Source organism: Chroicocephalus ridibundus, chromosome Z, assembly GCF_963924245.1.
Source record: "Chroicocephalus ridibundus chromosome Z, bChrRid1.1, whole genome shotgun sequence".
Classification (NCBI taxonomy): Eukaryota; Metazoa; Chordata; class Aves; order Charadriiformes; family Laridae; genus Chroicocephalus; species Chroicocephalus ridibundus.
The window spans coordinates 57,803,476-57,823,419 of NC_086316.1; the positions used below are offsets into that span (position 1 = coordinate 57,803,476).

The following is a 19,944-nucleotide window of genomic DNA, read 5'->3' on the forward strand; positions in this document are numbered from 1 at the left end:
CAGCTGCTTTATTGCAAAATGAATATAATAAAGTAGAAAATACACATAGTTTAACTCTTGAAAGAAATGTACGAACCACGTTTCATTTGTAGAAGGGACAACATGAGCTACAAACTGAGGGCAAGACTGGCCAACTGGTTGAGGGGTGCTCAGCTTGTAAAACGCGAGTGAGGAGTCCTTCAGCATTCATATTATCCTGAGCATTGTTTTAGTTCAAGGACCACGCAACAGGAAACACTTCATTGCTTTTACCTAGTATATTGTATACCTGTAGCAGTTTTTTGTTTACCTGAGGTTGCTGTCATTTAGGCTGTAAAGGATAAGCATCTTGTAAACAATGAGGTTGGATTATGGGGTTGACAGATGACAGTATTCTGACCTTCCTCCTGAACAGGCTGTTAAAAACAGTAGATAAAGGGCTAGGTTCCCATAGGTAGAGATCTCATCCCTTCAAAGCTTTGGGAAATTAATCATCTTTTCAACTAAGGACTGTTTCAAAGTAACCTGAATACAGGGAAGCCACTCCATGGAGGCATCTTTTGCTTTGAGCTTTTTGTATCATTTCCTTATGTGCTTTGACAGAATAGTTACTCCTGACTATTGCATCTAACAATAGTATGAATGAGGAGGGAAATGTTTTCTTACACTCCAAGTGCTATGTAAGTACAGTGTTTATTTCACCTATTTCCACATCTCATCTTGTTTGATCATCCCTGTGAATCTTCTACATAGCACATGCAAAATCTGACTCACTCAGATGTCAATGAAGTGCTGGGAAAATTCATATTATCAGATGGCAAGGCTGCAGATGACCATAAAAAGTCAAAATGTTTCCACTAACAGCAGCAGCCTCAATGTCCTTTATACTTTCGGAGTGGAGTTGTTGCATTTAGAAACACATGGCATCAGCTCTGAGAAAGTTCACTGTCATTTTTTAAAATTAAGTACAAAGGAAAATTTTAACATTAAATTCTGTATTTGGGAAAATGGCATTGCTTACTTTAATCAGCATGAACCCATAATTTCCAAACCCCTGAAAAGGTGGAGGGAAGGAAGTCATGTCAATGGACGCTTTCATGGATCTTTGTTTCAAAATACAAACATTATGTGGTAAGTGTGGTCACAATACAAATTGCGGCTCTGCCACTGCCTCACTAAATGAGTACCAAAGTCCTGAGTCTCTCTCTCTCAACATCCTAATCTGCAAAATTATAAAATTTTTTCCTTACTTCAAAGAAGTGCTGTAAAGATTATTTAGTAAAGTGTTGCTAATTTCTCTTAAGCTGCAGTAAAGCCCTAGTGAAGTGCTTTGCAGGAAATCCTCACTGTGTGCTTCTGTAGTTAATGGTGGATAAGGTTATTTACATAAGAGCATTTTATAGTAAAAGAATCACTCATAGCTTAGCGTCTTCTTTTTAAACTATTACCTGTTAGCTGTGCTAAACATGACACTGATTATTAAGAAATCCAACTGCAAGTCAAGTAGTAGTCCCTATACTTAGAAAAAAATTAGAAGACCTGTAAGAATTATTTGTTGCTACTTCTTGCTTTCCAAGCTTTGGTTGAGAAAACTTGTGCGGAACTCTCCTTGCAGTTAAGGACCGTGATAGAAACTGGTGGCAGAAACTGATTGAGGAAATTATTCTTTCCTGCAGCTCCAGCTTAGCAAACACTGAGCAGGGGACCATGTCCTTCCTCATTAAGACAGCATTTAAACATGTGATAGACTTGCAGAATGTACTCTATTGCCAAAAGCACATGGGTAAATGCTGTCTTGGAAAAGGACCATAAATAGACATAATTTGTCATCATCTCTTTAATACATTATTTGGATTCACAGAACACCTCAACCAAACCACACAGAGTTGTATCTGTTAGCTAGTGATGACTGACCTCATGCCACTGACCACTCTAATGGTCCACTCCTCCGCATTATGTGTTTATTTTACCATTTATGCAAAAGTAACTAAAAAGCATCCCCTTTCTTTCCAAGTCCTCATAGGACGTAGTTGATTAGGAGTCATCCCCCAGTTTTCATTCAGTGATCTTGTGTAAATGCACACTGTCCAGAAAGCACACATGCTGACTTGTGAAAGATTTCTGGTTTCATAGATGCTGAATATCCCATCACTTCTGGCTTGCAGCATGATGCTCTTCCTTGGCCAAAGCAGCTAGTTCTTAAGTGCTTTGTGAAGAAGTTTGGGCATCATATTTCCTAAAACTGTGGTTTCGAAAAGATTCCCTGAAATGAAATGGATCCATAAATAAAGTTGTCAAATGAAAAAGAATCCAAGAAATACCTGCCTTGTGAAGAGGAGCAGCTGACAAATCATCAGCTGAAACATGTTATGTGTTGGCAGGTCAGAGGCATATTCCTTCTTCTGCTCCCACCCCACACTGGACCCAGTGGCTTTGTGAAGAAGTGTATATTCATAAGCAAAGAATGTAAGTTAAGACTCTTCTGTCTCAGTCATGGAACTAAACTGGATTATGTTATCTGAGAGTGAAAGGATCACTCTTACTTCCTGATGGCTAACATCACATGGTGCCATGTGTTCAAAACAAACACATACCTGTTCTATCTCCTTCCTGGCTCCATATGTTGAAGAAATGGCAAGATGTTTCCAATATCTTTCATTAGGGTGGGGGGAAATCTTCTCTAATGATGTGTTAAAATGACATAAATCCCTTATCCCAGGAGCAAGCAGCACAGTTAATACTACATTCAGCTCCAGTGAGAGCCAGCAGACTTCTGGCAGTGTATATTATGGCCTGTTTTTACCTGCTAGTACAACTGCTTTTCTTCCTTGCAGAAAAAGGCATTGTATTTGTATAGCTACAACAGATAACCCTGCCCTAACTGTACCTTGTGCTGTGGACTTTCACTACAGGTTTGTACAGCTCTGGGATCTTCCTCTCAATCATGGGCCTAAGGTTCTCCTTCAGCTTCCCGTAGTTCTTTCTGAGCTCTAGCTGATATTCCCGCTGATCAGCAGTAATAAGGCGCTTGTTTTTCTCCACTGCTTCACCACACCTAGGCAAAAGAAAAGAAAAAAAGGCATAACATGTATCACCTAGTTCTGTTAAACTCATGGACTTCGTGTTAGGTAATCTGAGTGGCCAAGGATACATCTCCTCTCGGCTAGGTATTCCTGTGATAACTTGTCAAGTCCAAAATGATAATGAACTAATAAGAACACTCTGTCTTTTCCAAGTACACAAATTGAGGTGATATTTTAAGACATTAGAAATGGATGAGGGAGCTAATAAAAAAAAATCGACTGCAGAATACTGAGCTACCTTCCAACTTACTGTAAACAGATGGAATGACAATAGCAGAGAGTACAGTCTGTATCTTCTGCATAAGGCTCATTTTTATTTAAGTTAAAGTTATCCTTCAGCAATTACGCTTTTTTTGGACTAAGGAGATGAATATCTTGCTATATGAGTATGCTTGTTAAGATTTAGAAACACATCTAAAGCAAAAGCCATATGTGGCTACCACTACCAATGTATCTGCTTGTAAGGTAGGGTCAAATGTTTTCTTATGAACAGCTTCCTACATAAAAATGTCATTTTATTAAAAAGAAAATCAAGGCAATAATCTGAAATGCTTGATTTCTGTAAAATATCAAAAGATAAAACAAAGAAAAAAAAAGATCTTAATTTCTACATAATTAGTTTGAAGTGTTAAAATTTATTCCCATTCGGGATGCAAAGCCTACCAAAGCATCGATCATGAGCAGAGACAAGTCTGGACCAAGTGTCTAAAGCGTGGAGATGCCAGGATTTATGATGGTAACTTGAATAATTAATTACACAGTCATATTATCGTTGCATTATTGCAATTATTTTCTTTATTGATGCAATTCAGCATTTCAGTTTTGTTTTACTGACCTCATTATAAACTCCTTGAAGCACAACCTCAGCTTGTTGTGATGTCGATAAAGTTTGGGGTCTGCTGGAATTTCAGCCAGGAACACTTGTGCTACCTCTAGCGGTCCCTTATAGGAAAAACACAGGAAAATGTCAAAAACACCTGCTTAGACGGAAAACGGACCACACGTTTGGTTAAACTGTTATTTCATGAGCAGAATTATGAAAGAAAAGTCACCATAACAGGATGGGGGTTTGCTCCTTTTTCCGCCTGATTTTTCCCTTGTTAAGCAGAGTTTTTGCCCATCATATTTTATCCTCTCCTATTTTTATTTCTCCTCCAGCCCCACAAAAAAGGTAACAGACAAATTCTACTCAGCGGAGAAGAGATGGGGCAGGTCTACTGCCAAATCTGGTTACATGAGAGAAAAACAGATCCTATTTGTGGCATTACAAGACCCAAGGGAGTTAAATAAGCCCAGTGCAGAAAAGGACCCCTCTTTCCAAAGCTTACAGCAACGTGTTACTTCAGACTAGAGGCTTTGGTTGATGAAGAATCTGAAGAAACTGAGAGTATTTAGGCTTTCAGCAAAGAAAGCAAGCTCTGTGACATTGTGGATAATGTCAAGTTTTCTCTCAGTTATGTCTTCATTCTTTCATTTACGTCTTTTTTTAACTGCCTTTTTTGTTAGCAGACATATTTAGGCTATAATTATTGTACCTCAACTTTATTTTGGGGCACTCAGGTCTTGACTTCATGTATTTTCTGTGAAATTTTAAGTCTGTGGTTGTCCCACAGCAGAATTGTTATTATTATTCCCATTCCCCAGGGATACACCTGGAGTGAACGAAATGGCTGAGACGGCTAGCGTGCTAGAAATGGAAAATCCTTGGATGCATTCAGAAGGCCTCCAGGGCCACAAGGTGCTCAGATGCCACAAGGCGCTCAGATGCCACAAGGCACCTACAATCAAAGACAGCACTTCCATAAGCACCTTCACCAAAAGCATATCTAATGAACAGCATACAATGACTAAATATCAAGGGATGAAATTTAAATGCACATTGTGACTAAATGTGTCTGACTAGATGTACTTCTTCCAGTGCAAGAGATGAGAGCAAAAAAGAAAGCACAATGAGAAAAGTATGCAGAAACTTTTCATCTGGTTTATTTGTATCCTTTACCTGATTTACAGTGGCTCCAACTGAGCCCTGCAAAACCATCTGGAGCATTTTGGCATCTGGTGGTTCTTGGTTGGTGGCTGCAGTTAGTTCCTGTGTTTTTTTCCGCATGTCTTCAATAGCAACTTCAATTGGGGTTAAAATAAACTAATGGAAATGGAAGAAAAGATGCTTCATTACCTGAATTATGCATGCAATTGACCTGTTTTAAATCTGGCAGTACAACTATCATTCTCCTGTGCCAAAAGCAGCAGTTGTGAAACCCAGGAAGACTGTTTAATCTAAATGTCATCTTGGTAGATGCTGCATCTGATCCAAAACTCATTGGCATCTTATCATTTGCAAGAACAGGATTTGTATCTGACTTCCTGCTTGCATAAATCCATTATTATTATAAGTTACTGACTTCATGTCTGAAATGATTTTGCACTTCCTATCTTTATAAAGCTTCCCTGCCTCTAAACCAGCTCTGAGCCCAATTTAGTTCTTTGACTGTACTTTATCAGCTAGAAGTACAGCCATAAATAGAGCTCCACGTATCCTCCTCCACAGCATTACAACCGAGAACTCAAAAGAACATACACTCACTAAACTCTCTCCTCCATAGTAAATACCCATCTTGCATTTGTCTACCCATTGTATGCCATTCCCGTTTATGAGAATAACGTGGGAAATTCAGCCTTCTTTTTTTTCTGCCAAGCATAGAATTTGAAAATCTCACCCAGAAACTCCTTCAGCCCTTGAGAAATTAGATCTGTCCTCAAAACCCAATTACCTCTTCTTTTTGGATGACATTGATTCTAGTTTTGATGTAGGGGAAAGCATGCATTGTGGTTAGGATGGTGTTCCTCTTGTATTGCTCGCTAAGTTCTCCTCTGGGGCGCCCATCCATGGTGAAAGGTGTAGTGTACATGAACCGACAGAGGTTGAAGTTCTTCTCAAAATAAGTTACCCTGTCTTTCATCTCATACTCATCAAAATACGGCTCCACAAAAGTAATTTGTATATATGCCTGAGAAAAGAGGGAAGAACCATTGCAGTACTTTACAACCCAAGAAAAGTAAAAGGAATGGCATATATGAAATAGCCTATAGTTCACATTGGCTAAGCACGGTCTGGAAGTGCACTGAGCTGGAAATCCTTCAGGGCTTATTCTCTTCAGAGCTGACAAAACTTGCCTCCAGGGAAGGCACAGCTTAACCCTTGGGATCAGAGCCACAGGAGGGACCACACATCAGAACTTCTAATTTCTAGACTCTGTGACAAGCTACCAAACTAAGCCTTTCACAGAGGCTTTAAGGACATCCCTGGGCACAAAGATACAGCCAAGTTGGGATTTTTTTTGTGCCTTAATGTTTGAACATAAAAGTTTCAAGGGGATACCTTATTGGGATCCAGTTTTCTTTTGTCTACAGGAGCAGAGTCCTTAATCACTTCCACAGCATCCTCCCCAAAACACTGGCCATAAAATCCCTGGAAAGGAAACAGAATTATCCCAGAGTGTTTTTAGTCCTTAATATAGTGCTAATGATCTGTATGCCTCTAGGAGAAAGGAGAAACCATGACAATTTCTGGTCTCTGTGCAGTCAGTATACTGATTCATGAATTACAGTTGGCCAGGATAAGGCATCTTCTGATGAAGAAAGATCAGTGTGAGCTGCTTACAAAAAAGCAGAACTCAAGGTAAAGTGATCAGAAGGGAACCATGAAAGAAATTCCATGAAAAATCTGAAAAGATACCAAAGCAAATATCTGGCATGCTCAAATCAAATAACTGAATATGTTACAGGCCTGCCCATAAGAGACGTAGCCTCAAGAGGATTGATCACTTTCATCATTCTACAGTAAAAAGGGCTACAATGGAAAGGATATACACAAAGGAAATAATGTATGGTACAAATCAGTTTGTTTCTGATTTCTATATAGCAATAATACTATTAGAACTGTGTGGGTTCATTAGTAGGTATGACATAACGTTGGAGATCATGTTAACACAGTGTTTTTTTCTTTACCTCTAATCTGTGAGAAATCTCAGGAAGTTTGGTAATTGCAGGCTCCTTATAAACAAATTCCTGTTCGTCCAAGTCCCCAAATTTGGATCCATAGAAACCAACACGGAAGTAAGTTCCAAACATTCTCTTTTGACCCTAATTGGTAAAAACAAGGAGGAAATTTACTATGACCTATTTTTTTTATGTAAACATTGAAGTATTTGGATGCCTTTTTTTCCCAACTGATATATAAGAAAATCTACTAATCCTACATTTTCCCTATTTCAGAGACAGTTCTATGTATCATCAGTGCTGATGGATTAGAAGCACGTATTCCTGAAGGACAGCATACAAATTAAGGGGATATTTGACTGAAATCTAATTTAAAATTTAGGTTAATCATGAAGTGATTTTTGCAAAACAAAATAACTTCTTTTTTAATTCCATTGGATACACATTAACAAAACTAAAATTTCACAACGAAAATTGGTAAGAATTTGAAACTGACTAGAAGGCAATAAGATTCTTCTGGAGAAAGAGAAGAAAAGAGGCAGTATGAGTGCTGAGAATTTAGACAAGTTTTTGTATTTCTTCTGTTTTATAACTGAAAACACTAGTTAATTGAAAATTAAGTTTATTTTCTTAAATAGATATGGCCAGGTGGAATCATGCATGTTCTCATTCTAAGTTTGACCTGTTCAGCTATTTTTCTGTAACTTTAAATCAGTTTTGTATTCATCTCTGCTTTTTCCTACGGAGAAGACAGAACCTCTTTTCACTGTAGACTACCCTTTGTAGGTAACCCAAAGCTGATGGAAGCGTTTGTTAGAAAAAAGAAATGGATCTATTTCACATGAACAGTTTTATTATCACCAGTCTTAAACAAAGAGTGCAACCCATCAATGTGTCTTGCCAGCAGTGCCTTGCTTCATGAGTACCTTATTAATAATGCTGTCAAAGGCCTTCTGTAGCTTGCTGTGTGTCAAGGTAAGCTTCCTGAAGTCTCGATGTGCTTCCAGTATGGGGATGACAATTTTGTACACCTCGTTCACAGTTTCATACAATCCCCCCTTGGGAGAAAAAAAAAAAGGAAAATAATAGAAGAAAATAAATTAGTCCTCATGGACTCTGAAAAGAAAGTACATCTCCATTAATGCCTGGCTGAAAAGAGGATTTATGGGATTCATTTTTTAATCTGCTATGTTGGATGTTTTAGCTTTCTAAAAACTAGTAATAGTAAATGGGTAGGTCTGAGCTGCAAACACCAACTGGATCTAATTTGGATCTCTATCTGTTGGGCTCTCAAGCCTACATTCCTGTGTAAAGCACATGGTTTCTACTTAGGGGCTAGAAAAGTCTACACTGCAGGTAAGCAGAAGGAAACGGATTTGTTTAGCATGCGTAGTTCAGGGCATCCTGCACTGCATATGGACAAAAAGAACACAAATGATATCTTCAGAGATGCTAAATTATATATCCTCTTTAGCACTACAACAATATGATGACCTATTTAAGTGTTGACATCATGACTCTTTACATGGTAAGTGCTGGTGGTGGTGGTATGCTGCATAAAAGCACAGGAGTAAATCTCACATGCTTTCTAAAATCTACAGTTTAAGCAAGATTTTCTTTTTAAATGTACTATCCCATGAAAATACCAACTAAAAGGCTTGGTTCATGCCTGGGACACTCACTTTCTGCTGATGCTGCCTGTAGTCTGCACAGTAGAGGTGGATATATGGCTCAGCTAGGCTACCTGAGAAGCCTAGCTTAGGCAGCCTGGCTGAGGTGAGGTTGTGTCATCCATAAGATGTGTCTTATGTCAGCCATAAGATGTGTCTCTGCCTCTTGTTGTTTGCAGTGGGGCCTGGTTTAGCAGTAAGGCTTTGTTTCCTCATGCGCAGGAAAATAAGATATGGATCTGGCCCAGAGACCACCACTGTGGTTTTGGCCTTCACTCACCGTGCTGAAGAGCTCTGCTGCTTGTTCCAGCAGCCCTACCAGGCCACTTTCTGAGAAATACCTCCCGGAACATATACCATCTTCATCTGGAGACAAAACGTCATCTGAAACAGCAGATTCCTCCAGTGCGTTGGACGAAATGTTCTAAAATACATCAGAGCAGAGAAATCAGAAACCTAGATCAACAGTCTATCATAGAGATTGAGACAGAAACAGTTTCAACATATTTATATGACAGGAAGAAGACTGAGATTATACAAATGCAGCCAGGGGATACACAGTTAAATTTCGTTTAGAAGCGAATGTAACATCATAAATCTCTGCAGATGGCAGATCAGGAGTTTCACTACAAGAATTCTAAACTTACTTTCTTGCCTCAGGTTTAAAAGACAGACACCTGTAGGTTGCAAACTGGCCTCCCTCCGGTGGCTGGATTTCCATGAAGCTGCAATGAGCTCCATCTCCCAGCCACAGGGTCACAACCAATGTGCCCTTCCCGTTGCTGGCGCCTAGGGATGGGAAATTCCAAGCTGCACCTCCTGCCACCTGCTTGAAGAAGCTGGACTTTCAAGTTGTTGATTTGACTTTTGCAAGCAGAGGAGAAGTAGGACACAGACAATATTCCTCTGAAAACTGCAATAATTGAACGCAACTTCTTGTTTCAGCTCCTGACATATTACACCTTGATTCTGCAGAATTTACTTGATTTCTTGTTAAAGTTATTGATCTTATTGTGTGTTTAAATAAAACTAGATAAAGTACACAGTGTCAGTCACTCTTTGAGATTCTAGACCATGAAATAACATGTCTGCAATTCTTTATGATCCCTTTGAATAAATGACGCTGAGTAGAGTCAACATTAAAAATTTTATAGTACATAGAAATACGTGTAAATAAACATTAAAATATGTGTACATACAGTATGGAACTAGCATATGTAACTTTCAACAGCAGCAAAAATGCTAAGCTTCGATTTGCTAGTAATTGAAAGGAGTTAAATTAGTGTCATAGTGTCTCACTTCAGCAGAAACTGGCAATGACAATCTGTCTGTGTGCAGGATAGATGCCAGCTGGCTAGCTAGCTAAGTCCTTAAAGACATCTTTATAACATGGCAGAGACACTGAGGGCTGTTACTATTGATCAGATTTCAGATAAAGAATTGGCACCACACATCACTAGCAACATGGGACTTTCCCCTTTGGGTTTTGTGGATGTATTTATTTCTCCATGGGTGAAATTTACTCCAGCCGTGCTGCCATTGCAGTGCCTAGTCTGCACATCACGTCAGCTCCACTGGAAGGGTGAGCACAAAGCTCAGGACAGCATTAGCAGGAGTTAAGAATATGTCTGAATTTCAGCCAGAGGGAAAACTGCAGCATGTTTTAGCACACCAGTGCCACTTTTTATCTACCGGACTCATTGAAGATAATGATTTCAATGAGAGTTAACCTCCTTGACACGTACCTAGGGCAACTCATACAACCCATGCTGCAGCTCAATTTCTGGTTTTTCCTTACTGTGTTCCCCAGACCTTACCACCATGTTAGATATGGCTAGGGTAACCTGCAACCTAGATCCCTAAAAGTGCACAGTTGAATTAGGCTACTGCTAAGCCCAGGCTAATGAGCTGCGTGCCTCAGCAGGTAGATACACAAACTAAGCCCTTGTCTGTGATAATATAAAGTGGCTTTAAAGTCATCCTTATGCAATTCATACTCTAAGTCCGCCTTAACACTTGCAAAGGGGATTTAGCATAAACACAAATTAAGCTTAAAGGGAATTTCACTGAAAGTGATCCCATTCTGATTTTGAGGGATAGTTTTGATTGCACAGAGGGAAGCATGTACAGCTTTGTCTGGCACAGTAAAAGGAAAAGTGTTACTCTACTGACAATCAGTTTTCTGGACACTAACAAAGTCACTGGCGAAGACCTAGGTCAACTGATTTAATCCTTTGCTGCCTCATTTTACGCATCTGTAAAAAGGAGATAACACTTCTGCTCATCCAGAACAATTTAGAACACTATATTATCCTCACACAACTCAATGTATATCACCAATATTAGTTAATTTCATATCTGAGCTAAATGAAGAAATGGACACAGAAAGAGTCAATGAGTGAGATCTGGAACTCCAGGTAAAGCCAAGACAGTGTGAGTAGTGTTTCTCTCTTTTATCAAGGTCATCTGAAGAAGATCTTCACAGGTGCTACAAAACACCAATCTGTTTGTAAAGAATGAGGGCTCTTCTCTTGAAAGGCTTTGTAAAAATGCAAAGTGTTATTATAGTTAATTATTGTTATTGAGCAAACTGAAATTCAAAATTATGCTGTCAGATAAAGAGTTGTGCAATTGTGTTTCTGGTCATTAAGGCATTTTATTACCTCTCTTCTATGAAGCAACTGTTCCTTTGGCATATATGTATATACACAAGTATTTTGATGAGAGAGATTGATTTGTTTCTTTTAAACTTCTAGGTTTTTGCTTGCCTAGTTCCTTGTAGCATAGACTTCAATTCTCTAAAATGACTGGAAACATACCCATTCATGACAATCTGCATAATCTGGGGGCAATGGAAGGAGGAATTGCATTAGGGTCAAATGTGTGAGATTATAAGCATTCAAGGCAGCCTAGGAGCGCGATGACATTGGGAAGGGAATGCAGATTTCAGCTGTATCTAAATGATGATAGTGTGCTACAAGTAGGGAGAAAGTAGAAAATAGAAGCAGTGAATGGAAGTTAGAAGTTAGGAAGTACGCAAAACTGATAAGGGATGCAAAATGGCAGAAGTACATATCAATGGCCAGAAGTTTAGCCAGTGAAAAGAGTATATACAGCTATCTTAAAAGTAAAGGAATTTAAGAGTAACACTAATTTAAGAGTAACACTGGTCCATCACCTTGTTGCTAAAGTGGAATTGCAAATATGCCCAACATACTAAACTCAACGCAAAATGCCAAATGATTCAATCACGTTCACATTTACTATTCTGAAGGGGAAAAAGTCCCTAGGTGGTGTGGTTATTTACTATTCTGAAAGAAAAACAACAGGTGGTATGGTTATATCAACAGATGATGAATGTACCAACTAGTAGTGTTAGCCATTTAAAAATCAGCTGGACCGTAAAATGTGTTCCTCAACAGTCCAAAAGAGATAAGTAAAAGGGTATTCAGGCAGCAAATACTGAGTTGCCATATGTTTTAGAAAACTGGGGAAGTTCCAGAGGAGGTAATATGCTTTGGAGACCACGTTTTTTAAAAAGTAAACAAGATAAGCAGAGAGTGGCTGGTTTATCAGACTGCATCCAGGACAAAGTGGTGGAAATACTGATGCAAAATTTTACTTGAGAAAAAACTAAAGGTATTGTAAATAATCTGAATCAATACCAGACTGCATAAACCTGATACTTTTAAAGAGATTGCAATCTCATAAAGGCAATAATGCCCAACAGTAGATGTCTATGCAAACATCTGAGTTGATTCTGCAAAACATTTCCACTAATTAGTTGGAATGATTCATAATCATTGCAGTAAACGCTCTGTAAATGAACAGTGGTCTTCACTAGTCTTAGAGAATAATGATAAAGGACGAAACATCAACACATGGGAATATTTTAAGGGTTCAGCCATTTCTATTTTTAAAAAGCAGTAAAATCACTGAATTTGCACATGAAGTCAGTTCAGGCAAGGTTAACAAAAACTGCATAATCCAATAAACTGCGTATAAAAATCTACATTTCAAAATGTCTAAATCTAACAACAAAGAGTTATGCTTTCATCTATGTGATATAGAAAAGGAGTGAAAAACAAAACCCAAGAAAACTCCGTGGAAAAGATCAATGTATTACTGAGTAAAGAGCACAACAATGCCAAAAGAATCAGTGGGGTCTTTGGAGAGATAAACTGAGAGATACTTCCCAGGCTTAAAGAACTTCTGGGACATTTTTATTTGACTTCGATGTGGCTGTGTGTGGACTATGGTGATTGTGTCATTCATCAGTCAAAAGGGTGTTGGTTAGTAACTGGAGGACAGTCGAAGGATTGGAGAACACGCCTAAAAGAACTGAGTAGCTTGGATTACCTAAATCATGAGAAAGATGTTTGAAAGATGTGTCTGTCACTGTTGATAAGTAACAGCCCTAGGAAAAGGCATGCGGTAATAGAGGGGTTCTACTTAGCAAACAAGAGATTACAGAAGCTAGACACAGTCAGATACTAAAGTACCAGTTTTCATCAGTAAGGATAAATCATCGGAACAATCTACCACAAGTGGTGATGGATACTCTGCCATTGTAACTTTTCCTCCCCGTACATGCACTTCTATTCTGCTTAACACAAGGAGTACACACACCAGAACAGGCCATCCCAGCCTTATGCTGTCAGAGCTTGGGAGCCTTTTCTTACCTGAAAGCTGACACTGCCTACTGGGAGATAGTTTCGATCTTCAAGCATGCTGAGGTACTCTGCCACCAGTGCTGCAGCGTGGACCAGACACATGGCTGCTTCTGTGTAGCACTTCCTCTTGGTGTGCTTCTCTGCCATGTTTTGCAGCCAAGTCAGCCTCAAGTCAGGTGATGTCTGGTATCCTTTGGCAATTCTAACAACACATGGCAGAAAGGAGGTGTGAACAATCACTTCTTCGCAAATAACAGAAAGAAGCTTTATAATTCTTCACCTGGGCTGAATGGAAGGAGGCATCTCTCTCTTTATTCTGTATAATTCACATAGCACGGGGCAAAAGAAATGGTTAGGCGGGGGTAGCCAGGATACACAGGCACAATGAGGAGAGTAAAACTGCGGAACCCAAGACTCTTCAGTGTTCATCAGTCCCTGACTCCTGTCCTTGCTCAAGTCTATGCCCAACTCCCAGGGGCTCCACTGCAACCTGGCCCCCCTGTGACAGATCAGCTGTGCTAAAGCGGGAATGTACACAAGCACAACAGATAGAGGCTGTCCCTAAAATGCACAGTTCTTTTGCTCACCTCACTGCAGAATTTCCTCAGTAGCAAATCTAAATGGATTCACCTGTACATGAGATCCATGAGCATCTCCGGATCTTCCTGAAATTCCCTCATTTTCACTGTATCTGACAGGATACTGTTCAGATTACACAGCAGCTCCTCTACCTGGAGTAATACAAAGATCAAAATGCATTTCTCAGGTGTTTATTTTTTCCCTTCTAGAAAAATGACAGCATCTACACCAGATGAAGTTACTCTACTTTAGTCCCTCTTACCCAAGGAAATGTCAGGATGCTGAGTTGCTACAAGATCTGTTTTTCCAACTCTATTCAATGCAGCAAAGACTCTTAGCATAGCAAATTTTATACACACATTTTAATTAATAAAAATGAACTGGAGTCCTTTGATTTGTTTATTTCTGAATGAAAAAAACCCAAACCTATGTGCTAATGTTCAGCTTTAGTTGATCTGTGATCTGATAACAAAGCAGATGTTTTTGTAAGTCTTTGGCAAAAGCTGAGTTACTGTAAGAATTTTAGCAAAACATCTGACAGTTGTCTGAAATGTTTTCAATTATTGCTGCTGCCACCTTATGAACTGAAAAAGGGAGAGAGGTTTCCACGTTGCCACTTGTCTGAAAACATAATGAATCAAATTCCATCTTGGGAAACTTACAGGGTACAGTTCCTGCTGGGATCTAGAAGAAAGTTGTACACAAAGCTAAGAGATGACTCTCCTTTCCGTGGAACTTCTTAAGAGTTTATTCTATGGAATTATGTCCTCCATTTCTTCCCCGCTTATTGTTGTGTTAGAAATAAAATCATGCAATAACCTTTGCATCCTTATTTTCATTGCTTTGGAAGACCAAGATCTAGGACTTGCTCCAAGTGCATTTCTATGTGAAAGTTCCTAATAAAAGCACAGATGTCATAAAAGATTTGACCTGAATGGGAAATGGAGTTGCCTGCATATCCGCATCTTCCTCTGCATAGGCTAGGATGGTTCGTAAGGATCGTCGAAGGAATTCCTCATTAAACTCAGGTGATTTGCCAACCAGAGAGGCTAGTGACATGGTCACCTGCATCTTCACTCTTGCAAAATTCTTTCAGAAAAAAAAAAAAGCATGAGAGAATGATGGCGGCACTGCACCATGCATACCAGTACTTACAGCTCTGCCTAATGTATAAACCAAACTCAATTTCTCCTGCTTACACTGAGTGTGTTAAACTCACTGCTCACATGAGTAGCCTCTGGTGCATCAAAGCCAGTCCTGTTTTACCTGGTTAAGACTAATTCTGACATGTCTGTACTTTGGGATAAAGACATATCTTGTAATATATAGGGGAAGCACCTCTTTCCCTGCTCTGCACAGACCTGTGGGTGTGTAGATCAGGCCACCCACAGAGGAGAAGAAGAGGAAGCAGGACTTGGAAAACATTCTGGAAACAGGTCTGGGAAGCAAAAGGCCTCTGGGGGCTTCATGTAGTGAGGCACTATGCTTTGCTGATCATGGTGTCTCAGAGGCACGTTTTCCTCCTGCAAAGCCAACAGTTTTTGTACATTCAAGGCTTTTAAAATAACAACTAGGGAAGAAAATGCTGTGCAAGATCAGATGCTACCTAAAATGCTGACGTCTATCCTTTCATGCTAGGACATTGTGAACCTACATGCACAACATACGTATTTTGCTCCATACGTGTTGTAAGAATCAGAGTCTAGTCCTGAGACCAAAGGGCCAGCAAAGAATTCCCATTAATACAAGCATACAGTAATTCTATTGAGGTTGTATATGCATTAGAATAGAACTAGTCTAAGTAGTTCTGACACAGGAGTGAAAAAAAAACGTGACAAAATGAAGAGTATTGCTTATGCATTGTATAGTCCTTTCTATCAGACCCCTAATGCTGTTGCATTTGAAGATGCATTTACAGATGTTGCAGAAAAAGTCACATTTTCCTAAACAAAGTAATAAACAATAATTAAAACTACTTTACCCCCTACACTTCTAGCACTTCTTCTGGCTCAAATGAGTGAAACAGCGTAACATATGACTATTTATCTGTAGATGCATTCTATTTGCTATTACAACTTCAGTTTAAGTTTCAATTGATCACAAAAAAAGGTGGCACAAAACATAGTGCTGTTCTCAAAATCTTACACTGGTAGAGCTGAAGCTGTATCTCATGAGGAGATAAAGAGTGGCACAGGCTTGAGTCCGTGTAACATCTATGCTGCTGCTGCAATGATGGAGAACTCTTTGACAGAGGTCAGCACATTGTTCGACCTCCTCTTCAAACAGGAAATCTCCAAACTAAGGGAGATAGAGAAGAAAACATTCATTACTCTAGTTTCTGGCCATTAAAACATCATTAGTTTAGTGCATAAAAATCACAGGATTCAGACAAAGACTAAAGTTAGCAAAAGATACATTTTATACTTTTTTTTTTAATTTGGATTCCTGATTCCTGTGGTACTATAGGTTCCACTTTCAAGCTTTTCTACAGAGAAGAAGGGTTTGAAAGTAGGCTGTGTTTTTAGAAAAAGAATAGCAGAAAGAGAAAGAATAAAAAAATTTCTCTGAGTCCCATGGCTTTAGGAGCTTTTGAAAACATCAGGTATTGCAAAATTCTTAGAAGCATGGAGAGTTCTGTTTTCAGAATATGTAATTGTTGATGAAACATGCGAATAATTTCTTAAGCATAAGGAGCAATTACTAGCTTTTTGCACCAATGCCCTACCCTTCCCCAGCCTTCCAGTGGGTTCTTCTTCCTACAGTAAGCCACAAAACTTCCACTGCCCATCTTTCATGCCAGATCCTCCTTTACAGCTTTTCCACAATGCACCTAGCAGATAATAAACCCAGGTGGCAGGATATCTGCCCTAAGAAACTCTCACTGTACACAGTACAGAGGCACCAGTACTGTATGTACATACATAGGACTGATAAAGGTGTGTGAGCAGAACAGGACATTATTTTTCATTTGCAGGCCCATTTCCCAATTCTCAACGTTTCTTCAGCCCATTATCTCACTGGTTTATGTCTAATTTATATTACAAGCCTGCTGGTCCAGGGTTCTATTATTTTTATTTGTAAAATAACATCTATATACCCACAGTGTAATAGATATAATTGGAATGATTGCTTCATAAAATACAGAACTGAGTCAGCTTAACTAGAAGATCTATGCCAATGAGAATAACAATTGCTTCACAAAATTAATTATTGCAATTGGAAGTTAGCTTTCAAAGATAACGTACAATGAAAACATAATTGTGAGCTTCATAACTACTCAGATACCTACCCTGTAATTAGGCTTTGTCAGCCAATCTGCATTTGCCAGCAGACAGGCATTAATTGGACAGGAGTATCCTGTTTGTTATTTGCATTTTAGAATGGGTTAGGGGAAAAAAAAGATTTAATGGATTTTTCCATTGTGGAAACTTTTTGTGAAAACCGCTTTTCTTTGTAGGATAATAAATCTTAAACAGATTTTAGAGAGTCCTCGTGAAGCACCTAACCCAATACGACTCCTATTATAAAAATGTTGGGTCAAATTCCGTCCTAGTATATATTTTGATTTTTTTTTTAAATTGGTGATACAGAAATGAAAGAGAGATTAGGATTTGTCTTAGTTTTCAGGCAGAATGAAGATGAAATCTGTCAACATCTTAAAATCTACTTAGAGTTTTGGAATCTATCTTAGAAGTAGAAACCTAGAATGATCCCCCTGATCTCTGATGAGTTAGTTTTGATTTCTCTGCTGCCCAGCTGACTGGAAACTAGTCCTGATGATATAACAATTTGTTTGACTTTATGGAATCTGCAATCCTCGTCATTCAGATTCCTAATTAAAATCAGAATGTATTTGAAATATAATAGGTGGAGTGTTTTACCTTTTTATTAGTAAATCATCTATATTTACGAGTAGACTGCTAAAACCACAGGATTATTCACATTCAGTTATTCCATTTTACATCTTCAATGAAACAACTTTACAACAGCTGTAGAAGTCCCTTAACATTGCTATAGGTATACATTTGTATTTACATATGCAAAATATATTTAACAAATGCCAAAGGAAAAGTGTTAAGTGAATACACACAGCTCTGCTCTAAAAATGCTGCTCTAATAACTTGATTGGAAGCATGAAAACATCAGTATGTCAATAGCATACCTTAGCAATGAGTGCTCTGAGTGTAGCAAAGCAATGAGTCAGGTAAGTGGTGCTCTGATCGCAGCCAAGAGAATTTACCAGGACCTTCAAAACTCCTCCCAAAAGATTGTCTCTGCACTCTGCTGCAAAGCTTGCCTACACATGGAGGAGAAAACCAACAATAACTGAGGTAATTCAGTAATGAACTAGCACATAGGAACTGAAGTTCTGCTCTCCTGTCCAGGAGACATATCCAGGAGTTTAGAGATTGCAGTTTTTTGATTTGTTAACCTCTGCATAATTTCAAAACATTTTTGTAGTGATCAGGAAGACAGAGGGGAAAATGTCCCAAACCTTTGTCAATGTCTGTAGAACCTCCAATGCATTTTTAAGCTCAGCCAGCTTCTGCAGTGACTCTTGAAGCTCTGTCCACCTTCTGTCCAACCTTTCATGTACCTTGGATCAGGAAGTGAATCAAGGTGGCAAGCACCATCCTTCCCCTTGCCCCCTCATGCTCCGATTTCCCGGACATATAGTCTAAACAGACATACTGGTATGCTCTGATTAAACCCAAAAACTAAATAGTGGGGAGACTAGGTGCTATGAGTGGTGTCATGCAAAAATCATGCCCAGTACTACAAGAGTCTAGTACCTAAATGCTTTTCTGCTAACAGGTTTTCAAGAACAAAGTTTTCTCCTCACTATCTATGAATAGGCATGTTGCTCCAACAGTAGTATTCCCATGTCCACGAATTTGGAGCGCCTCTCCTAAACTAGGAGACCATGTTTGAGCAGAGTCAACTATAACTATCATGGTTCCACTGTTGTCAAAGAACCTGTGAAATTTTACTGCATCTGACTCCTAGAAGTAAGTTCTGCACATTGCATTGCTCTAGGGAGGCATATCTCTTTTCAGAAGGACTCCATGCAGGTAGGAGATACTTTCCTGCACTGAGCACTCTGTGGGAGTCAAGGTTAAACCCTTTTGTCTCACAGGATCGTATATGCAAGTATGACCAAAGGCAACCCAACAGTCCAGTTCCAAATTACTAATATCTTCAGATACATTTCTAGCATAAATGAAAATCTTTCCTCCCTCATCCTCTCCAAACTCCCAGATCATAGTAAGACAGTGGAAATGGCTTTCAACAACATCTACTGAAAACAAGGTGGTAAATTTCCCTTTCACAGTAGTGCAATGCCCTATAGTAGAAGGGGCTTGTGTCAACAGCTAAGGCAGGCAGCAATTTCATCTTTGGATTCCTTCCTCTTCATCTTTTTTTTTCCCCTTCAAGATTATACAAATTTACAGAAGATCTTTAATTAAAACATTTTGCACTGCCTAAGAAACAAAAGGACAAAAGAATCTTGCTTCTATTGGCTTCTGAGGGAGCAGGGATTGGTACCAAGCCAGCTCTGCCATTTCCCACCTGGATGATGTTTTCTTGCATATCAAGAACGATCAGGTTAGCTTCAGTTGCCAGGTTTCCACTGATCAGAGCTTCTTGATCTAGCTCAGCTTTTGTCCTGCAAAAAGGATTTCCAATTAAGGCATGCAGAAAGTCCCCCCAGAGTTAGATGGTCTACTGTTTAAACAAGGCCAAAATACAAACAATACCATTCTGAACTATCCCATAAGAGCAAACAATGAAAATAGTGTTCAGAGGTGGTTCTTAAGAACTACTGAGTCAAATGAGGACAGCTGTTAATCATAGAACAGAAGTTTCAAAGGGAACACCTGAAAAGTAGGCATCTGGATAGTTCAAGTAGTTTCTTCTACTTCCTTAATAGCAATCTGTGTAACGGCCACTCTGCCCTCA

General features: G+C 39.1%; 1 protein-coding gene across 5 annotated transcripts in view; it reads right to left on the reverse strand.

Moving 5' to 3' along the window:
• The window catches only part of DOCK8 (dedicator of cytokinesis 8), a 94,082-nt gene continuing 74,138 nt past the window's right edge, over window positions 1–19,944 (reverse strand). For all 5 annotated transcript variants that reach the window (XM_063320365.1, XM_063320364.1, XM_063320366.1 and 2 more), the window contains 15 exons: window positions 19,555–19,651; window positions 18,146–18,280; window positions 16,129–16,281; window positions 14,914–15,072; window positions 14,035–14,135; window positions 13,414–13,606; window positions 9,012–9,155; window positions 7,988–8,119; window positions 7,071–7,205; window positions 6,442–6,531; window positions 5,834–6,070; window positions 5,062–5,205; window positions 3,898–4,004; window positions 2,867–3,034; window positions 1–2,242 (listed from right to left, as the gene is read on the reverse strand). In XM_063320365.1, coding sequence (XP_063176435.1) covers window positions 2,179–2,242; window positions 2,867–3,034; window positions 3,898–4,004; window positions 5,062–5,205; window positions 5,834–6,070; window positions 6,442–6,531; window positions 7,071–7,205; window positions 7,988–8,119; window positions 9,012–9,155; window positions 13,414–13,606; window positions 14,035–14,135; window positions 14,914–15,072; window positions 16,129–16,281; window positions 18,146–18,280; window positions 19,555–19,651 — 2,059 coding nt within the window. In that variant the 3' untranslated portion in view covers window positions 1–2,178. The remainder of the gene's footprint in view (window positions 2,243–2,866; window positions 3,035–3,897; window positions 4,005–5,061; window positions 5,206–5,833; window positions 6,071–6,441; window positions 6,532–7,070; window positions 7,206–7,987; window positions 8,120–9,011; window positions 9,156–13,413; window positions 13,607–14,034; window positions 14,136–14,913; window positions 15,073–16,128; window positions 16,282–18,145; window positions 18,281–19,554; window positions 19,652–19,944) is intronic.